The sequence below is a fragment of the Plectropomus leopardus genome, chromosome 9 (assembly GCF_008729295.1).
Source record: "Plectropomus leopardus isolate mb chromosome 9, YSFRI_Pleo_2.0, whole genome shotgun sequence".
In the NCBI taxonomy this organism is placed as follows: Eukaryota; Metazoa; Chordata; class Actinopteri; order Perciformes; family Serranidae; genus Plectropomus; species Plectropomus leopardus.
This window is the reverse complement of record NC_056471.1, coordinates 14,410,134-14,424,054: the sequence shown is the minus strand read 5'-3', so window position 1 is coordinate 14,424,054 and position 13,921 is coordinate 14,410,134. Positions and strand designations below refer to the sequence as shown.

The 13,921-nt window shown below is 39.2% G+C and overlaps 1 protein-coding gene across 1 annotated transcript; it reads left to right on the top strand.

Moving 5' to 3' along the window:
• The first annotated feature begins 1,573 nt into the window (after window positions 1-1,573).
• On the top strand, window positions 1,574-13,007 carry LOC121947986 (transcriptional regulator ATRX-like). The gene is made up of 11 exons (XM_042493204.1): window positions 1,574-1,729; window positions 3,800-3,861; window positions 3,955-4,087; window positions 5,400-5,509; window positions 5,628-5,695; window positions 6,098-9,144; window positions 9,553-9,622; window positions 10,886-10,971; window positions 11,096-11,210; window positions 11,886-11,985; window positions 12,271-13,007. Exons 3-11 carry the CDS (start codon window positions 4,000-4,002, stop codon window positions 12,493-12,495), a joined length of 3,909 nt encoding a protein of 1,302 aa, XP_042349138.1. The 5' UTR covers window positions 1,574-1,729; window positions 3,800-3,861; window positions 3,955-3,999; the 3' UTR covers window positions 12,496-13,007.
• Window positions 13,008-13,921: the final 914 nt, after the last annotated feature.

The window sequence follows — 13,921 nt, the reverse complement described above, 5'->3', positions numbered from 1 at the left end:
TCCACTGTCATCTCCTTAGTGTTGCTGACATTCAGGAGTAGGTTGTTTTCCTGAAACCAGCGGGTCTGGTTCTCTACTTCTTTCTGGAAAAACACCCCTACAAAACCCCAAAACAGTTTTATTTATGTATCTGCTCAGCTGTCATTCTAAACCTTTTTTTAAAAAAAAGCAGTGAAAAATGTTTCCATGTTATTTAATTTATTTCTTTTTATTTTCATTTTATTTCCTTAGGGCAAATAAATAAATAAATAAATAAAATCAAGAGAGAAATTATTTTTCATAATATATATTTTTTAAACAGGGAAAGTCCAGTCCAGAAAACCATATTTATCATTGTCCATTATAAAACATGAAATGGAAATTTGCCCTAAGAATCCTTGCAACACAGTATAAAAGCAGACAATGAAAGGCAGCAAAATAATTGAAATACATAAATGTTGAACAGCAGCAGTGTGTGTGTGTATGTGTGTTGGGGCCGTGATATTTTAATTTATTACGTCTACAGTTTAATCTATTATGTCTCTGTTTAGGATGGTCATAGCAAAGGAAACAAATTATGTTCTGTGCCTATTTTTTTCTGGCTAGTGGGACCTTGAGTCTCCTGCCAGACAGCAACAGTTGGATGGAGTTGATGATTAAAGAGGGTGGGAGGGGTCATTATCCCTCTCAGTAGCTCAGTAGGAACATTAGTTATTGATGCATTTGCAGAGTAGGAGAGTGACTGGATGTTTAAGCTGAACTTAGAGTTTCTTTGAGTACTCTTTACAAATTTACTTCTCCACATTTTACATACTGACAACCTTTGAAGAAGAGCCCCATCTTCAGGTGACAATTGTAGCTTACAGGTTTCACAATATTTATGCCAGTACAGTTTATTTAAAGGGGCACCCAAGCCACAGCACAGGCAGAGATACTCCAGATAATCATGTTCCTTTACTTTTGTGACATTAAACTTCAGAATCTGAATTTTCATAACAATATGAAGAGTGTTTCAAACTTGAGATCATAAAGAGTAGAAATGAGTCCATTTGCATTTGCTGCTAAAATGTTTAATGCTGTAGCTGTCCCATTTTACCCAATGTCTCAAATTAACCCTTAGTTATATAGGCCTAGCCCATATGTAAATGTACTTCCATAAATGATTTAAATATTTCCTCCACAAATTAATTACTTGTGCTGTTTACGTTGTTGTTACAAATTGTTGTACAAAATAATAGGGGAACCAACTGAAAATATCAATTTTTTATTAGTAGATTGTGTGCCTTTTTTCTTGAATGATGAAGTAATTTTATTTTATTTATAACATCTTTTACTGCAGGAGCACACTTTATGTCGTAGGGAAACCTTACTGGTCATTGTAATGAGTAATCAATAGAGTGGGATGATAGTGGACGATTAAAGCCAGAGGGAGGCAGTAATGCAATTTAAAAAGATGCCAACTGCCCTAAACCCTAAATGAAAAGGGAGAAGAAGAAATGATCTGCCTTACTGGGCCTCTGATTGGCTTAACGTAAACAGCCCAACCAATCAGAGGGAGAGTAAGGCGGGTCAAAACAGCTCGTATCCGGTAAGATGGTCCCGTCGCTTTGTCTCTGGAGTTGTTTTTGTAATTTGTGGCCATTCTCGATTCAGCACCATCTCAAATCTGCAAATTTGATTGAACTGGATCACCTGTATCAAAAACCAAACGTGTGTCCGCCAGTCGGGGAATGACGAGGCTGAAGAGCAGGTAGGAGCGCTGTTTAGCTTCGTTATATTGATGAGTGCTGTTCTTTCACTGACGCTAGCAAGCTAGGCTAGCTGAGATGTAGCTGCACAGCCGGCGGCAATCTTTAAATTTGTACACGCGCAGATTTAGGTGCGCACGTGTGTACTAAATAATGCTTGTCAAAGTTGGCCAAAGATGAAAACTTTTTTGTTTTGTTTGTTTGAATGTAAAGACTCTGCCTGTATCAAACGTTAGCTAGGTAAACGTTAATTGCCACCTTGGATAATACTAATTATCATCAGGCTGCGAACAGCGTCCTGATTAGTGCCATAGTAATGTTATCATAATAATTTTTAAGTAAGTAAGCCCTTCATTACACTACCATTGAATGAGAACAAATCCAACAAATGTGTACACACATTTATGAAACAGTCTTTAAAATACCCTCCTTTCACATGGTCATTTATTATTATTATTATTATTGCTATATTATTATTTGCTATATATGATATCATAATTCCCTCGTATTTACACCGCTTCCTTATTTTATATTGCTGCGAAAACATCAACAAATGTGTCTTTCACCAGCTGTATTTATCCAAGTTGCCAGCCGAAAGCAGAATTTTACAAGATAACATTGAACAAACCATGAGCATGTTATTACCTTCACCTAATGCTCATTGAATGAATGAATACAAATTGATTTCAGACATATGAAAACAAAATAATAAACAAACAAAAAGTTAAGTTAGTTCCAACAAAAAGACAGAATAAAGTGAAAAGCAGGCTACAAAAAATAAATTCAATTTACAAGCACAGTCATGCCCTAAAAGGAGTAGGAAGAGCTTTACACTCATTTAATCCCACCCCTTCTCCACAACTCAGTGATTAATCTTCATTTTATATAAATATATTGCATATACAAATATATGCATATAAACAAATGTGTACACACACACACACACACACACACACACACACACACAGAGAGAGAGCTCAGTGAACTCTCCTGCTGATTTCAACACAGATTTGTTGGTTTTTCATCTTGTTTCTCTCCACACACTCCTCTCAGTAGTGTGATGGTAGTTGATGAGGTGGGTTTTCTAACCAGTAGATCAGCAGGTTACAGGAGGTAGTATATATATACTCTTCAATGTATTCTAATGGCTAAACATGTCCTCTGTTGTCCACACGACTTGCACAGTCCGCAGAGTGTTATGACTTACTTGAACTTTTTTTTCTGGATGCAATTTTGGCACCCCTCTCGGGATGGCACCCAAGGCGGCTGCCTTTATTGCCTATGGCAAGCACCACCACTTGCAAAACCTGCTAATGTTTACAAGTCTAAACTTGGCATAGCTACTTGATTTTCTGTATTATCAGTGTTGGAGTCATTACCTAAAAACAGTTCAGTATTACACATAACTCATTACTTTTAAAAACTAAAGCATTTCTTTACTTACACCCTGTAGAAAGTAATCATTGCAGTGCTTGTTACATTACTTTTGGGTTGCTCTGCAACATTGCCTGACATGCATTGTCTGTTAACAATATGACATAAAACTAAAGCAATGTATCATATTCTTTAGGATCACTGTATGTTTGTAACATAAGGTAAGACTTTATTTAACCCACAGAAGGGAAATTCACGTTACAGCCACTCAAGAGTCAGAAGTGAGAGAAAAAATGTAAGAAGCTGATCGAGTGATAAAAACGCTAAAAAGTATTACCAGTATACAAATCTGATAAAATAAAAACAAAATAATATGAAATCTATAATACATTATGTACACCTTCAACTTATACAGATACTGGATGTCACAGATTACTAATTTCACATGATAAATTGATGTACACACATGGTGTGATCTGTATTTATTGTAAGATAAAAGGAAAGGAGTAAATGTATGGGCAGCAAATACACAGCATACTTGTATTTTTTTTGGGGGGGCTTATTTTGGCCTTTGTAAAAAAGGCATATTGTCAATATATATATATATATGTACACAAACTCAGATTTCCATTATTCATATACAGGGTTGTACAACATGTTAATTTACCAGTATGTTCATTAAACAAATGTCTCTTCAGGTACAAATGCGCCTGGCTTCTCCTGAGTCACACCTTGACCCGAAACAAAAAAGAATAAGCAGGTAAGCATTCAGCCTCTTGGGCAGTCAGTCAATATGTTTGGACCTGTATGTTTATGATACTGACTTAGACATTTATATTAACCTATATGCCAGCTCATTTTAGGAAGCTTGCTACTGTAGCTAAGTACACCGGACTGGATGAATCCAACACCTCAGCTGAGTGTGAGAAAAAAAGGTGTCACTCCTGATGACCCTTCAGAAAATAACACAAGCAGCACATCTAAAGGTATGAACTATGGAGGTACTTGCTGGTCTCAATTAAGATATTCAGCTTGTGGAGGGATGACAGATTGCCCCCAATGTCCTTCTCTTCAGAGTGAATGAAAAACTGCAGTTTTTTCTTGTCCTCTGTGGGGGCAGTAGCATACCAGGTGATGATGTAAGGGTCGAGGATAGACACACTGACTACATTTACTTGCACAAAATATTAATGTTTTTGCCCTTATTCTGGAAAATATATTATTCTTACTAAGCTGTTTACATGTCTAATGAAGATGGATATTCCACTAATACTCCCTTTTACGTGAAGCCCTGCATGTTCCAAAGAACGTGCCTTAACATGTCATTTATCACTTCAAAATATAGCAAAATGTGCCAGCTGGAGCAATGGTCATTTTGCTTCTTTACATCAAAATAGGATTTTTTTTTTTTCAAAGTTTTCCACTGATGTGGCACTTGCTCAAGGAGAAAACACAGCCTCCCCCTTTCATTTCTTAAAGCACCGCTTGGAAAGGTTTATGTTATTGTATTTGTGCATATCCAAATAAACTGTTGATATTTATAATGTTTAAAAGTATGTGTGTTTCTCCTCCTGACAAGAGACGTGGCATTGTCTTTTGGGCATACATCTCTCCCACAGCCTTTTGAACAGCTGAAGAGTTCGTTCGTGTTACATATTCATAACAATGCACAGAGCTGACCATAAACAGACAAGAGGCTGTGTGTCGGAGCCTGCCTTAAAAACTCCTTAAATGCACATTCCATATTGGCTGCATACATGCTGAAGTATTGCTATTAAAAACCTGAATCATACCAGTATATCCCACTATGAAAAATGAGTATTCTGAAAAACGCTTAATTCGTAATATATAAATGGAATATGCTGTTTACGTGAGCTGTATCAAATTCAGAATATTGTCATATTTTCAATAGTAGTGGAATATTAGTGTGCACATGAACCAAGCCAATGATGGTGGTGCACCATATTATAATTCTTCAGCTGTGCTGATGGGGCCTTTGTCAGGCTGCATTCTTCCAAAAATCTACAACCATTTGTCTGTAGAGAAGTATGGTGCAAGTAATTTTTTTTCTGTCTGCACAGGGTTATGAGGTGGTCAGTCTCCCGTCTGTAAGAGATGAGTCCAGTCGAGGTGGTGTCACTGCAGTCACTGTAGTTAGTAATCAGTTTAAAATCGTTCCAGAAAGATAGTTATTTTTCCTGTAATTGGGCACTTGTGTGATCAAGAAAAATTTAGTGATTAAGAAAAAAGTGAAATGAACAAAGTGATAATTGTTGATTTCTTTTCTCTTCATCACAGATGATACCCTTCAGAAGAAAGTAAGATGCACTGCCTGTGGAACACAAGTAAACCACTGTAAGCGCAACTCTGTGTACACGCATCCTGTGCTCAAAGTGCTTATTTGCAAGGTAGGAACATTTAAAATAAATTCTGCATATTTTCATAGCCATTACAGTGAGCTCATGCTAACATTTTTTCTGTCTTTCCATTCTTGATGTATGATCACATTGTTTTCTCTTCCTCAAGTCATGCTACAAGTATTACACCACTGATGACTTCAACAGAGACTCTGATGGGGTGGATGAACAGTGCAGGTAAGGCATTTTATAACTAAAGTGACAAGAAGATACACAATACAAGAAAAAAAGATATTAAGTTCAACATTGAAGGCTGTGGATCTCAAATGAATATAATGTTGCATTCACTCAACTATTTTTGTGACAGAATTCACACACAAGCTTCTTTTTTTTGGAGTCAAAGTTTATGAGAGTTTATGTGGCTTTTATGTTTATGATTTAAATGGCCCTTTTGGAGCAACATTTAATGAAATATTAAAAATGTTTTTCTGACCCATCTTATATATTTCCTCAAATTATTATTTGATAGATTTACATGTTTTTCTCGGTCCTTAACCAAGTAAAATTAGCTTTGGAAGCCGTATCATTAAAGATAACTTGTTTTAGATCCTAAAACTCAGTTGAACTTTTCCCCCTCAGGTGGTGTGCTGAAGGTGGCAAGCTCATCTGCTGTGACTACTGCAACAACGCCTTCTGCAAGAAATGCATCCTACGTAATCTGGGCGGGAAGGAGCTTTCACTCATCACTGACGGGAACTCAAAGTGGCGCTGCTATGTCTGCAGGTCAGAACCCCTCCAGGATCTAGTCTCCAAATGCCACCGCATCATGGAAAAACAAGAACAGCAACTCAAGCAACGGACAGCGGACAAAAGAGAGGAACGCGAAAGCAACCAAGTAGCAGTCAATGGGAAAGAACACAGAGAAAGTTCAGGGACCATGACATTCTCCTATAAAAAACTGCAGGTACCTAAAGAACTTATAAAGAAAACCAAAAAACTCGTTGAAACAACAAATGGTCTGAACAACACATTCATCCAGTTCATACAGCAGGCAGCTGAGGAGCAGGGGGAGAAGTCTACCAGGTATCGGCATTTGAAAGCCTTCAAGGCCGTGCTTGCTGATGTGAAAAAGGCCCACAGTGCTTTGGAGGAGGCTTTGGAGCCCGAATTAAAAAACATGGAGCTGCAATATGGTAACGAAGAGCAAAATATTTTCAGAAAGAACAGTGAGGTTGTGGATCCAGTAGTAAAAAATTGCGTGGAAAACATGGTTGCGGCAGAGGGTGATGCAGTAGGAGCTGCTGATGCAGCAGATAAGGTGGATGCAGTAGATGAGGCTAATGTAGCAGGAGCTACCAACACAGAAGATGAGGCAGATGCAGTTGAAGTAGCTAATGTAGCAGAGGAGCCTGATGCAGCAGATAATGTGGACGCTGTAGATGAGGCTGATGTAGCAGGAGCTGCTGACACAGTAGATGAGGCAGATGCAGTAGGAGAAGCTGATGTAGCAGAGGAGCCTGATGCAGCAGATGAGGTGGACGCAGTAGATGAGGCTGAGATAGCAGAGAAGGCTGATGCAGCAGGAGCTGCCGACGCAGGAGATGAGGCTGACGTAGCAGAGGTATCTAACGCAATAGAGGAGTCCAACAAGGAGCAGCATAATGAGCAGAATGTTGACAATTATGAAATGTTAGATGAGACTCAAATGAAAACCAACCAAACAGAAACTGATGCAGCTGAAGCATGTTATGATGGGTTAGTGTCAGCAGGTCAAATGTTTCCGGATCATGACATTATGTCTGTGCCTCCTTCTGTTCCGGAAGAGCTTTTTCAGATGGAGAGTTTTGTGGATGCCACCATGCTCTCACAGTCTGGGGCTGATTTGGTCAAAGATGCTGATACAAAGTCGATTGGACACTCAACAGACTCTCAACCCATTCAGCCCATAATGAACAATCTTGTAGTCACAGAAAACAGAGAACAAGATAGAAAGATGCAAAAACAGTGTGAAGAGAAATGCGATACGGGAAAAGGCGAAGCTGCTGATGCAGTAGATAGGACAGACAGCCCACCACCAGTCTGTCACTCAAGCAGACAGAAGACCACTCTCCTGAGCAAGCCTGAGAATCAGGACGAAAAAGAGTCCATTGATTCAAACCTTCAAATGGTGGAGAATCTTGTGGATTCCAACGTCCTCTCACAGACAGATACCAGTTCAGTCAAAGATGCTGATACAAAGTCTGATAAAACCTCAACAAACTCTCAACCCACCTCACTAAAAATGAAGAACCTCATAATCAAACTGACTAATGTGCCTGTTCTGACTAAACATGGGTCATGGTCTTCCAGGTCCAACAACAAAGAAAGGGAGGCAGAGGCACAAAAAAAATCTGAAAAACAATACGGAGACAGAAAAGACCATGCTGCTGATGCAGTAGATGGGACAGACAGCTCACCACCAGCCCGTCGCTCAAGCAGACAGAAGACCAAGAAGCAGGCTGAGAATCAGGAAGAGGAGTCATCTCATACAAAGTTAGCAAAGGGACAACATGTTGTGAGAGGGTGCATTGATGTTGTGACCCCTGCAGAAAAATACCACATGGATAATGTGGCGGATGCAGAGGAGACTGAATTAGTGGTGGAGACCAACACAGAGCAGCATAATGAGCAGGAAGTGGACATTGATCATGTGTCAAACGAGACTGAAGTGAAAAACAACCAACCAGAAACTGATGCAACCCTCAATACAATGAAAACTGAAGCATGTCATGATGGGTTAGTGTCAGCAGGTCAGATGTTTCCAGATCATGACATTATGTCTGTGTCTCCTTCTGTTCCCGAAGAGCTTTTTCAGAGAGAGAGTGCAGACTCCACCATGCTCTCGCAGACTGACACAGATTTGGTCACAGACACCGATACAAAGTTAATTGGAAACTCAACAGACTCTCACCCCAGCCAGCCCAAAATGAAGAACCTTATAATTAAACTGACTCGAGTGCCCATTCTGTTTAAAGATGGGTCATGGTTCCCCATGTCTGAAAACAAAGAAAAAGATGGAGAGGTGCAAGAAGAGAGTGAAGAAAAATGCATGGAGGGAAAAGACAACGCTTCTGATGCTGCAGCAGGGACAGAGAGCCCACCACCAGGCCGTCGCTCGAGCAGACAGAAGACCACTCCCCTGAGGAAGCAGGCTGAGAATCAGGACAAGGAGGAGTCCTCTGAGTCAGAGTCTGAGAAAGATGGTCAAAATCAGGCGAAATCCTCCAAGAATACTAAAAAAGAGGATGGGGAGGAGACCAAGGATTCAGAGAAAAAGATGGATGACTCTGACTCGAAAGAAGAGAAAGCTGCAGAAGGCCACAGCGCAGACGAGGAACGTGGAAGCACAAATGCTAAAAACAACACATCCAAAAAGGAGACAGGCAAAGCGTCCAAACGCAAAAGGAAGTCTGAAAGCTCCTATTCAGAGTTGGAGAACAAAAGTAAGAAGACACCCAAGAAGAAGAAACAGAATGACACAGACTCTGGCCCCAGAGCAGCCGCCAAGCCGCAGTCTTCCTCCAGCGAGGATGAGGAGGAGCAGCAGGCTGAAGAGGACTCTGGAGAGGACAGTGACGAGCAAAAGATCAAACCCATTGTGGAGGATAACTTGGTGGGAAGTAGTGGCCCTTTTCATCAGTCCTCAGGTAATTTGGTCTGGAAGAGAGGAGTGTTAAATGGTGCTCAGCTCAGTGACCGTTAGTTATAGGACAAGCTCATTTTGGGAACTGCACTTATTTGCTTTCTTGCTGAGATTACCACTTTCAGTTTCTGTAATTGTGTAAATATGTAGCGGGAGCCAGTGGGTGCTAACTTAGCTCAGCATAAAGCATTCCTGTCCTTGTCCAAAGGTGACAAAAGTTTCCTACCACCCTCTTGAGCTCACAGACGAACCTGTACTCTCTGAAAAAACTGAAGTGAAAAAGAGTAACATCCTCAAGTTTTCCAGACAACTCTTGGCAAGAAACTAAATAAGCATGTTTTGCAAAATATCCATGTAATACTTAATTGACTGACCCGCTCCTTCATTAATTGTGTTTGCTTTTTTTGTGTAGGAGACAAAGAAGACGATAAAGAGAAAGTCTCTCAGCTTTGTGAAGATGTTGACGATGATCCTGAAAAAAGGTACGTTAAAAACAAACTTTAAGGATAAAGACAGTCAGGATTTATGTGCATATCATTTAGTTTCCACCATGAAGGATTTTTATTAGTATCTGGGCCAGTGTGCTACTTTGTTTAGAAATTTTAAGGGTTTGCATTGTCTTCCAGGTAGAGCTGTTTGACCTTACGTATTAGCTCAACTGCAGTACTTTGCGAGCCCAATGAGACAACTCAGTCTAGTCCTAACTGAGTATTGTGTTTCCATTTTAAATACTTAAGAACGTGTGCACCATTAGTGCACCATTCCTCTTCACTGTCACTGTTCCCATCAAGATAAAAAAAAATTGTAATAACATGTTAAATGAATTAATGAAACTTTGAAAAGGTTTTGCTTCTAAACTGTAAATAGATAGTGGTAGTTTTCATTTTAACAGCTCATTACATTTTAAAACAACAGACAAAATATTAATTGAAAAAATGGCAGCCCTTATTTCCCTTTGCTTTATCCCTGAGTCACTGTTTCTGCCTGTAGCAATGTCATGATATTTCTACAGGCTGCCTGTGTTTTCATCATTTACCATTAACAAGCTTCAATAGGAAATAGATATCACATCCCTGTAATACTCTAGTAGTAAATTGTTATGTAGTCTAACTACAATGGAGGGAGTCTGTCTGTCTGTATGTCTGTCCTTTTCTTAAGTTGATTGTTCATCTGATCAACTTCAGATTTGACAGCTGTGTTTTTGAGAACCCGAGAAGTGTCGCATCAAGTTCAAGCTCTTGAGGTCTATAGAATATTTATATTTATAGGACATGTTGTGCACATTGTAGTGAAGTGAGAGGGGATGACCTTCAGCTGTTTCACCTCAGAATGCCGTACAGCTCGATCTCCGTTTTCTACAAAACACTGAAGGACTGGGGAAAAGAAGCCAGACAAAAGAGACTGGAGGTGTTACACTGTAGCTAAGTTAAACATTTCAAGCATCAGTGATTTAACTTTACGATTGAACGCTTTTGTTCCCCAACGTTGTTAGTAAATGCCGAGTATACTCTGGCATTGCTAGTGGACACAACTAAGACATGGCTAATGCATTTCTTAGGACCCGAGGAAGCACAGTGTTTTGAGCGTGAAGTTATTTGGCTGAGCAGTTCTTGAGAAAACCGCTAGCTGTTCCACTGTAGGTCAAGCAGTCAGCCCATACTGAACAGGCATGTTTTGTAATAGTGAATTCAATCTGAACCTCTGTCACATTCATCTGTTTTTCATTTTTTCTTTTTCTCCTGAAGATTTGCAAAGAAAACGCCTCTCTTGTCAGGAGAGGAGGCGGCAGCCAGCAAAGAGAAGAGGAATGAGGGGGCCGAGACGAACAAAGGTCCTGTCCGAAATTTTTATTTGCCCTGTGTGTCATGTCTAAGAATATGGGTGCAAATATTCTGAAATCTGATACCAGCAAGTGACTTTTGTTTTTGTGTTTTGTCTGTCTGTCTTTTTGTCAGTGTCCAGCAATGAATCCTCAGACTCCGTCTCTGAGAAGTTAGAGTCTACAGCAGGTTTGGGGATAAGCGAGGAGCTCTGTGAATCAGAGACCGAGGGGAAGCATCCAAAGACCAGGTGAGAAGTACATTTGAGCGATATGATGAGATAATCGTTTAACACGAAATTGACAGGCCACTATAATTTTCCTTATGTGTCCATAACAGAGTGATATTCAACTATGCAATGTGTGATGTGAATTTTGCACCATATTCATTTTTTCTTTTTTTTTTGTTACTTTCATCATCTCATATCTGTCATCGTTTCAAATTAGCTGAAAATCATATGTGTACTGGTATAAATGACTATCCAACAGTATTAGCCATTATTAGATATTTTTCAAACAATCTGTTATCTATTTCAAGAATTTTCATGTTAGTGCATCCCTCACTTTTGTGTCTGTTTGGCTGCTGCATGCTAATGATGCACTGTAATGCCTGTGCGTGCAAATAACAGTATGTACAATAATTCATTTTGTGAACAGCAGTGATTCACAGCTTATGCTGAGTCGGGATCTGTGCTTACAGGTGTTTCAACCTATGCATCAGGAGTACACAAATGTTTCTATTAATGTACATCTTTTGGTGGATGTTATTTATATATAACTTGTTTCTTAACGCAATATCGTCAGCAAGGGAATTTCAATATCGCCCAACCCGAGAACTTAAACCAATATGTAGTTTATTACTGCCACTGGGTCTGTATTGATTTCCTGCCACTCTAGCTCAGAGGGATTCTGCTTTGTGTCTGTAGATCTGCGATGAAGACAGACAAGGAGAAAAAGAGAAGTTACAATCAGAAGAGGAAACGGCAAAGGATCAAAGTTCAAGACTCTTCTTCCAGCAATGAGAAGGTGCTTTAATATTCAGTGCACTCGGTAGTCGTCTTGAACCGTCCCAGAGTTTCTTTTTTTCTGTGGCAGGATCTGCCAGGTGGAGGTGATGGACCCACATAACATTTACTAGTCAAGTCATGCATGACACATAAAATGTTATTTGAACTTCTCCCTGAAGTGTGTTGTGAGGATTATTGAGGGCACAAATTAATCATATGGTTGCTTGGCTACTGATCATAGGAAGTGAATTTTTTTTCTAAGGGCTGAAGATCAGAGGGTTGAACTCAATGTTCATTTCCACAGAGTGGAGAGGGAGTTGATGACGACGCAAACGAAGAAGGGCGCAAAAAGATTTGCAAAATCCTGAAGGATGACGAGCTGCAAACAGAGACGCGAAATGCTCTGAAAGACGAGGAGGAGAGGAGGGAACCTATAGCTGAGACAGAGCTACTCAAAGGGAAACTTCGAGAGGTAAAAACGAACTGTTACGTCAGTCTGAAGATGTTGAAAGTAGAATTGTGGACATAAAAATCTTAACTGCAATCATATCCCCTGAAATGCAAAAGTGTATTCAATACACAATGCGTTTTGCACTGAACTCCCAAACGATTGAGTTGATACTTGTGTTTTATGAACCTCCTGCTATGTGTGAAACTGATTCAGACGGCACATGCTGATTTGAATACATTATAATTACATTTTGGAGAGAACAAGGGAAAGAGGGTATGCAGTATTAAGTATGCAACTGAAAAGTACATTTTATATTTGTTGCTTTAGGTCAGAAGGATCGTTGCATGCCAGCTAGCTCTCGGGTAATGACATTTTTAAATATATTTTCGAGTGAGAGTGAAAGTAAGTCCCCTTGTGTTATATTGAAATACACTAAACATACTGTATGAAGGTGGAGGTTTTTGTGTAGCTAATTTTATGATGTTCTTTCAGGGAGGCAAACTTTTTTTTTTTTAATCATGATGTATGTCAAATGTTTACATCCTCCAAATCCCTGGATATTTTTCTATTAAACAGTTTTATACATTTAATCTCTCTCGCTGCTTTTTCTTGGTTCAGCACACTGATGATGGTCACTGCTCTCCGTTTGCATGTTAGGCACATCTCTCATTATTGTAATTTAATTGTTATTTATGAGATCTATTGCATGTCTCTCCGTCCTAAAAGAGGGATCCCTCCTCAGCCACTCTTCTTGAGGTTTCTTCCATTTTTTGACCCCGTTACAGGGTTTTTTTTGGGAGTTTTTCCTTACGTGATGTGAGGGTCTAAGGACAGAGGGAAGTTATATGCTGTGAAGCCCCCTGAGGCAAACTGGTTTGTGATAAAGGGCTTTATAAATAAAATTGAATTGAAAATGAATTTGATCATAATTTCAATGACAGACCCATGGAAGAGTACTTCATTAAACAAGCAACATATTTGATAAAACTGGTTATAGACCAGAACCTCATTTGGAATACTTTTTTTTTTTTTTTTTTAACAAGACTGCAGAAAGAGAGCGACCGGAAGTTTTAGCCGAATGTGAGTTCATATAGTTGCATTCTCTCAACACAGTCACATCTCCACATTTGACGTACACTTTGAAGAAGGGCCTCATCTTCAGGTGATATCTGTAATTAAAAGGATTCACAATACTCAGATTACTGAAGTTTATTTTACAGATGTATCTGAGCCACAGGACTGGCAGAGATGCTCCAAAAAATAATGTTGCTTTACTTTTGTGTAATCATAATGTTAAAGGATAGATTTTTAATTTTAAAAAATACAAGCTCATAAAATACAATATTACAACCTCTTTTGCAATGTGACTTTAATGAAAAGGCATTACAAAGGATATTTACATTAAAAGCAGTTTTTTAAGGCATGATAAATGACAATATTCCTGCTGGTTTTCTGGATCTTTAGTCTTTTAAGGTGTTTTGAAGCACAGCTTCATTTCCTGCTT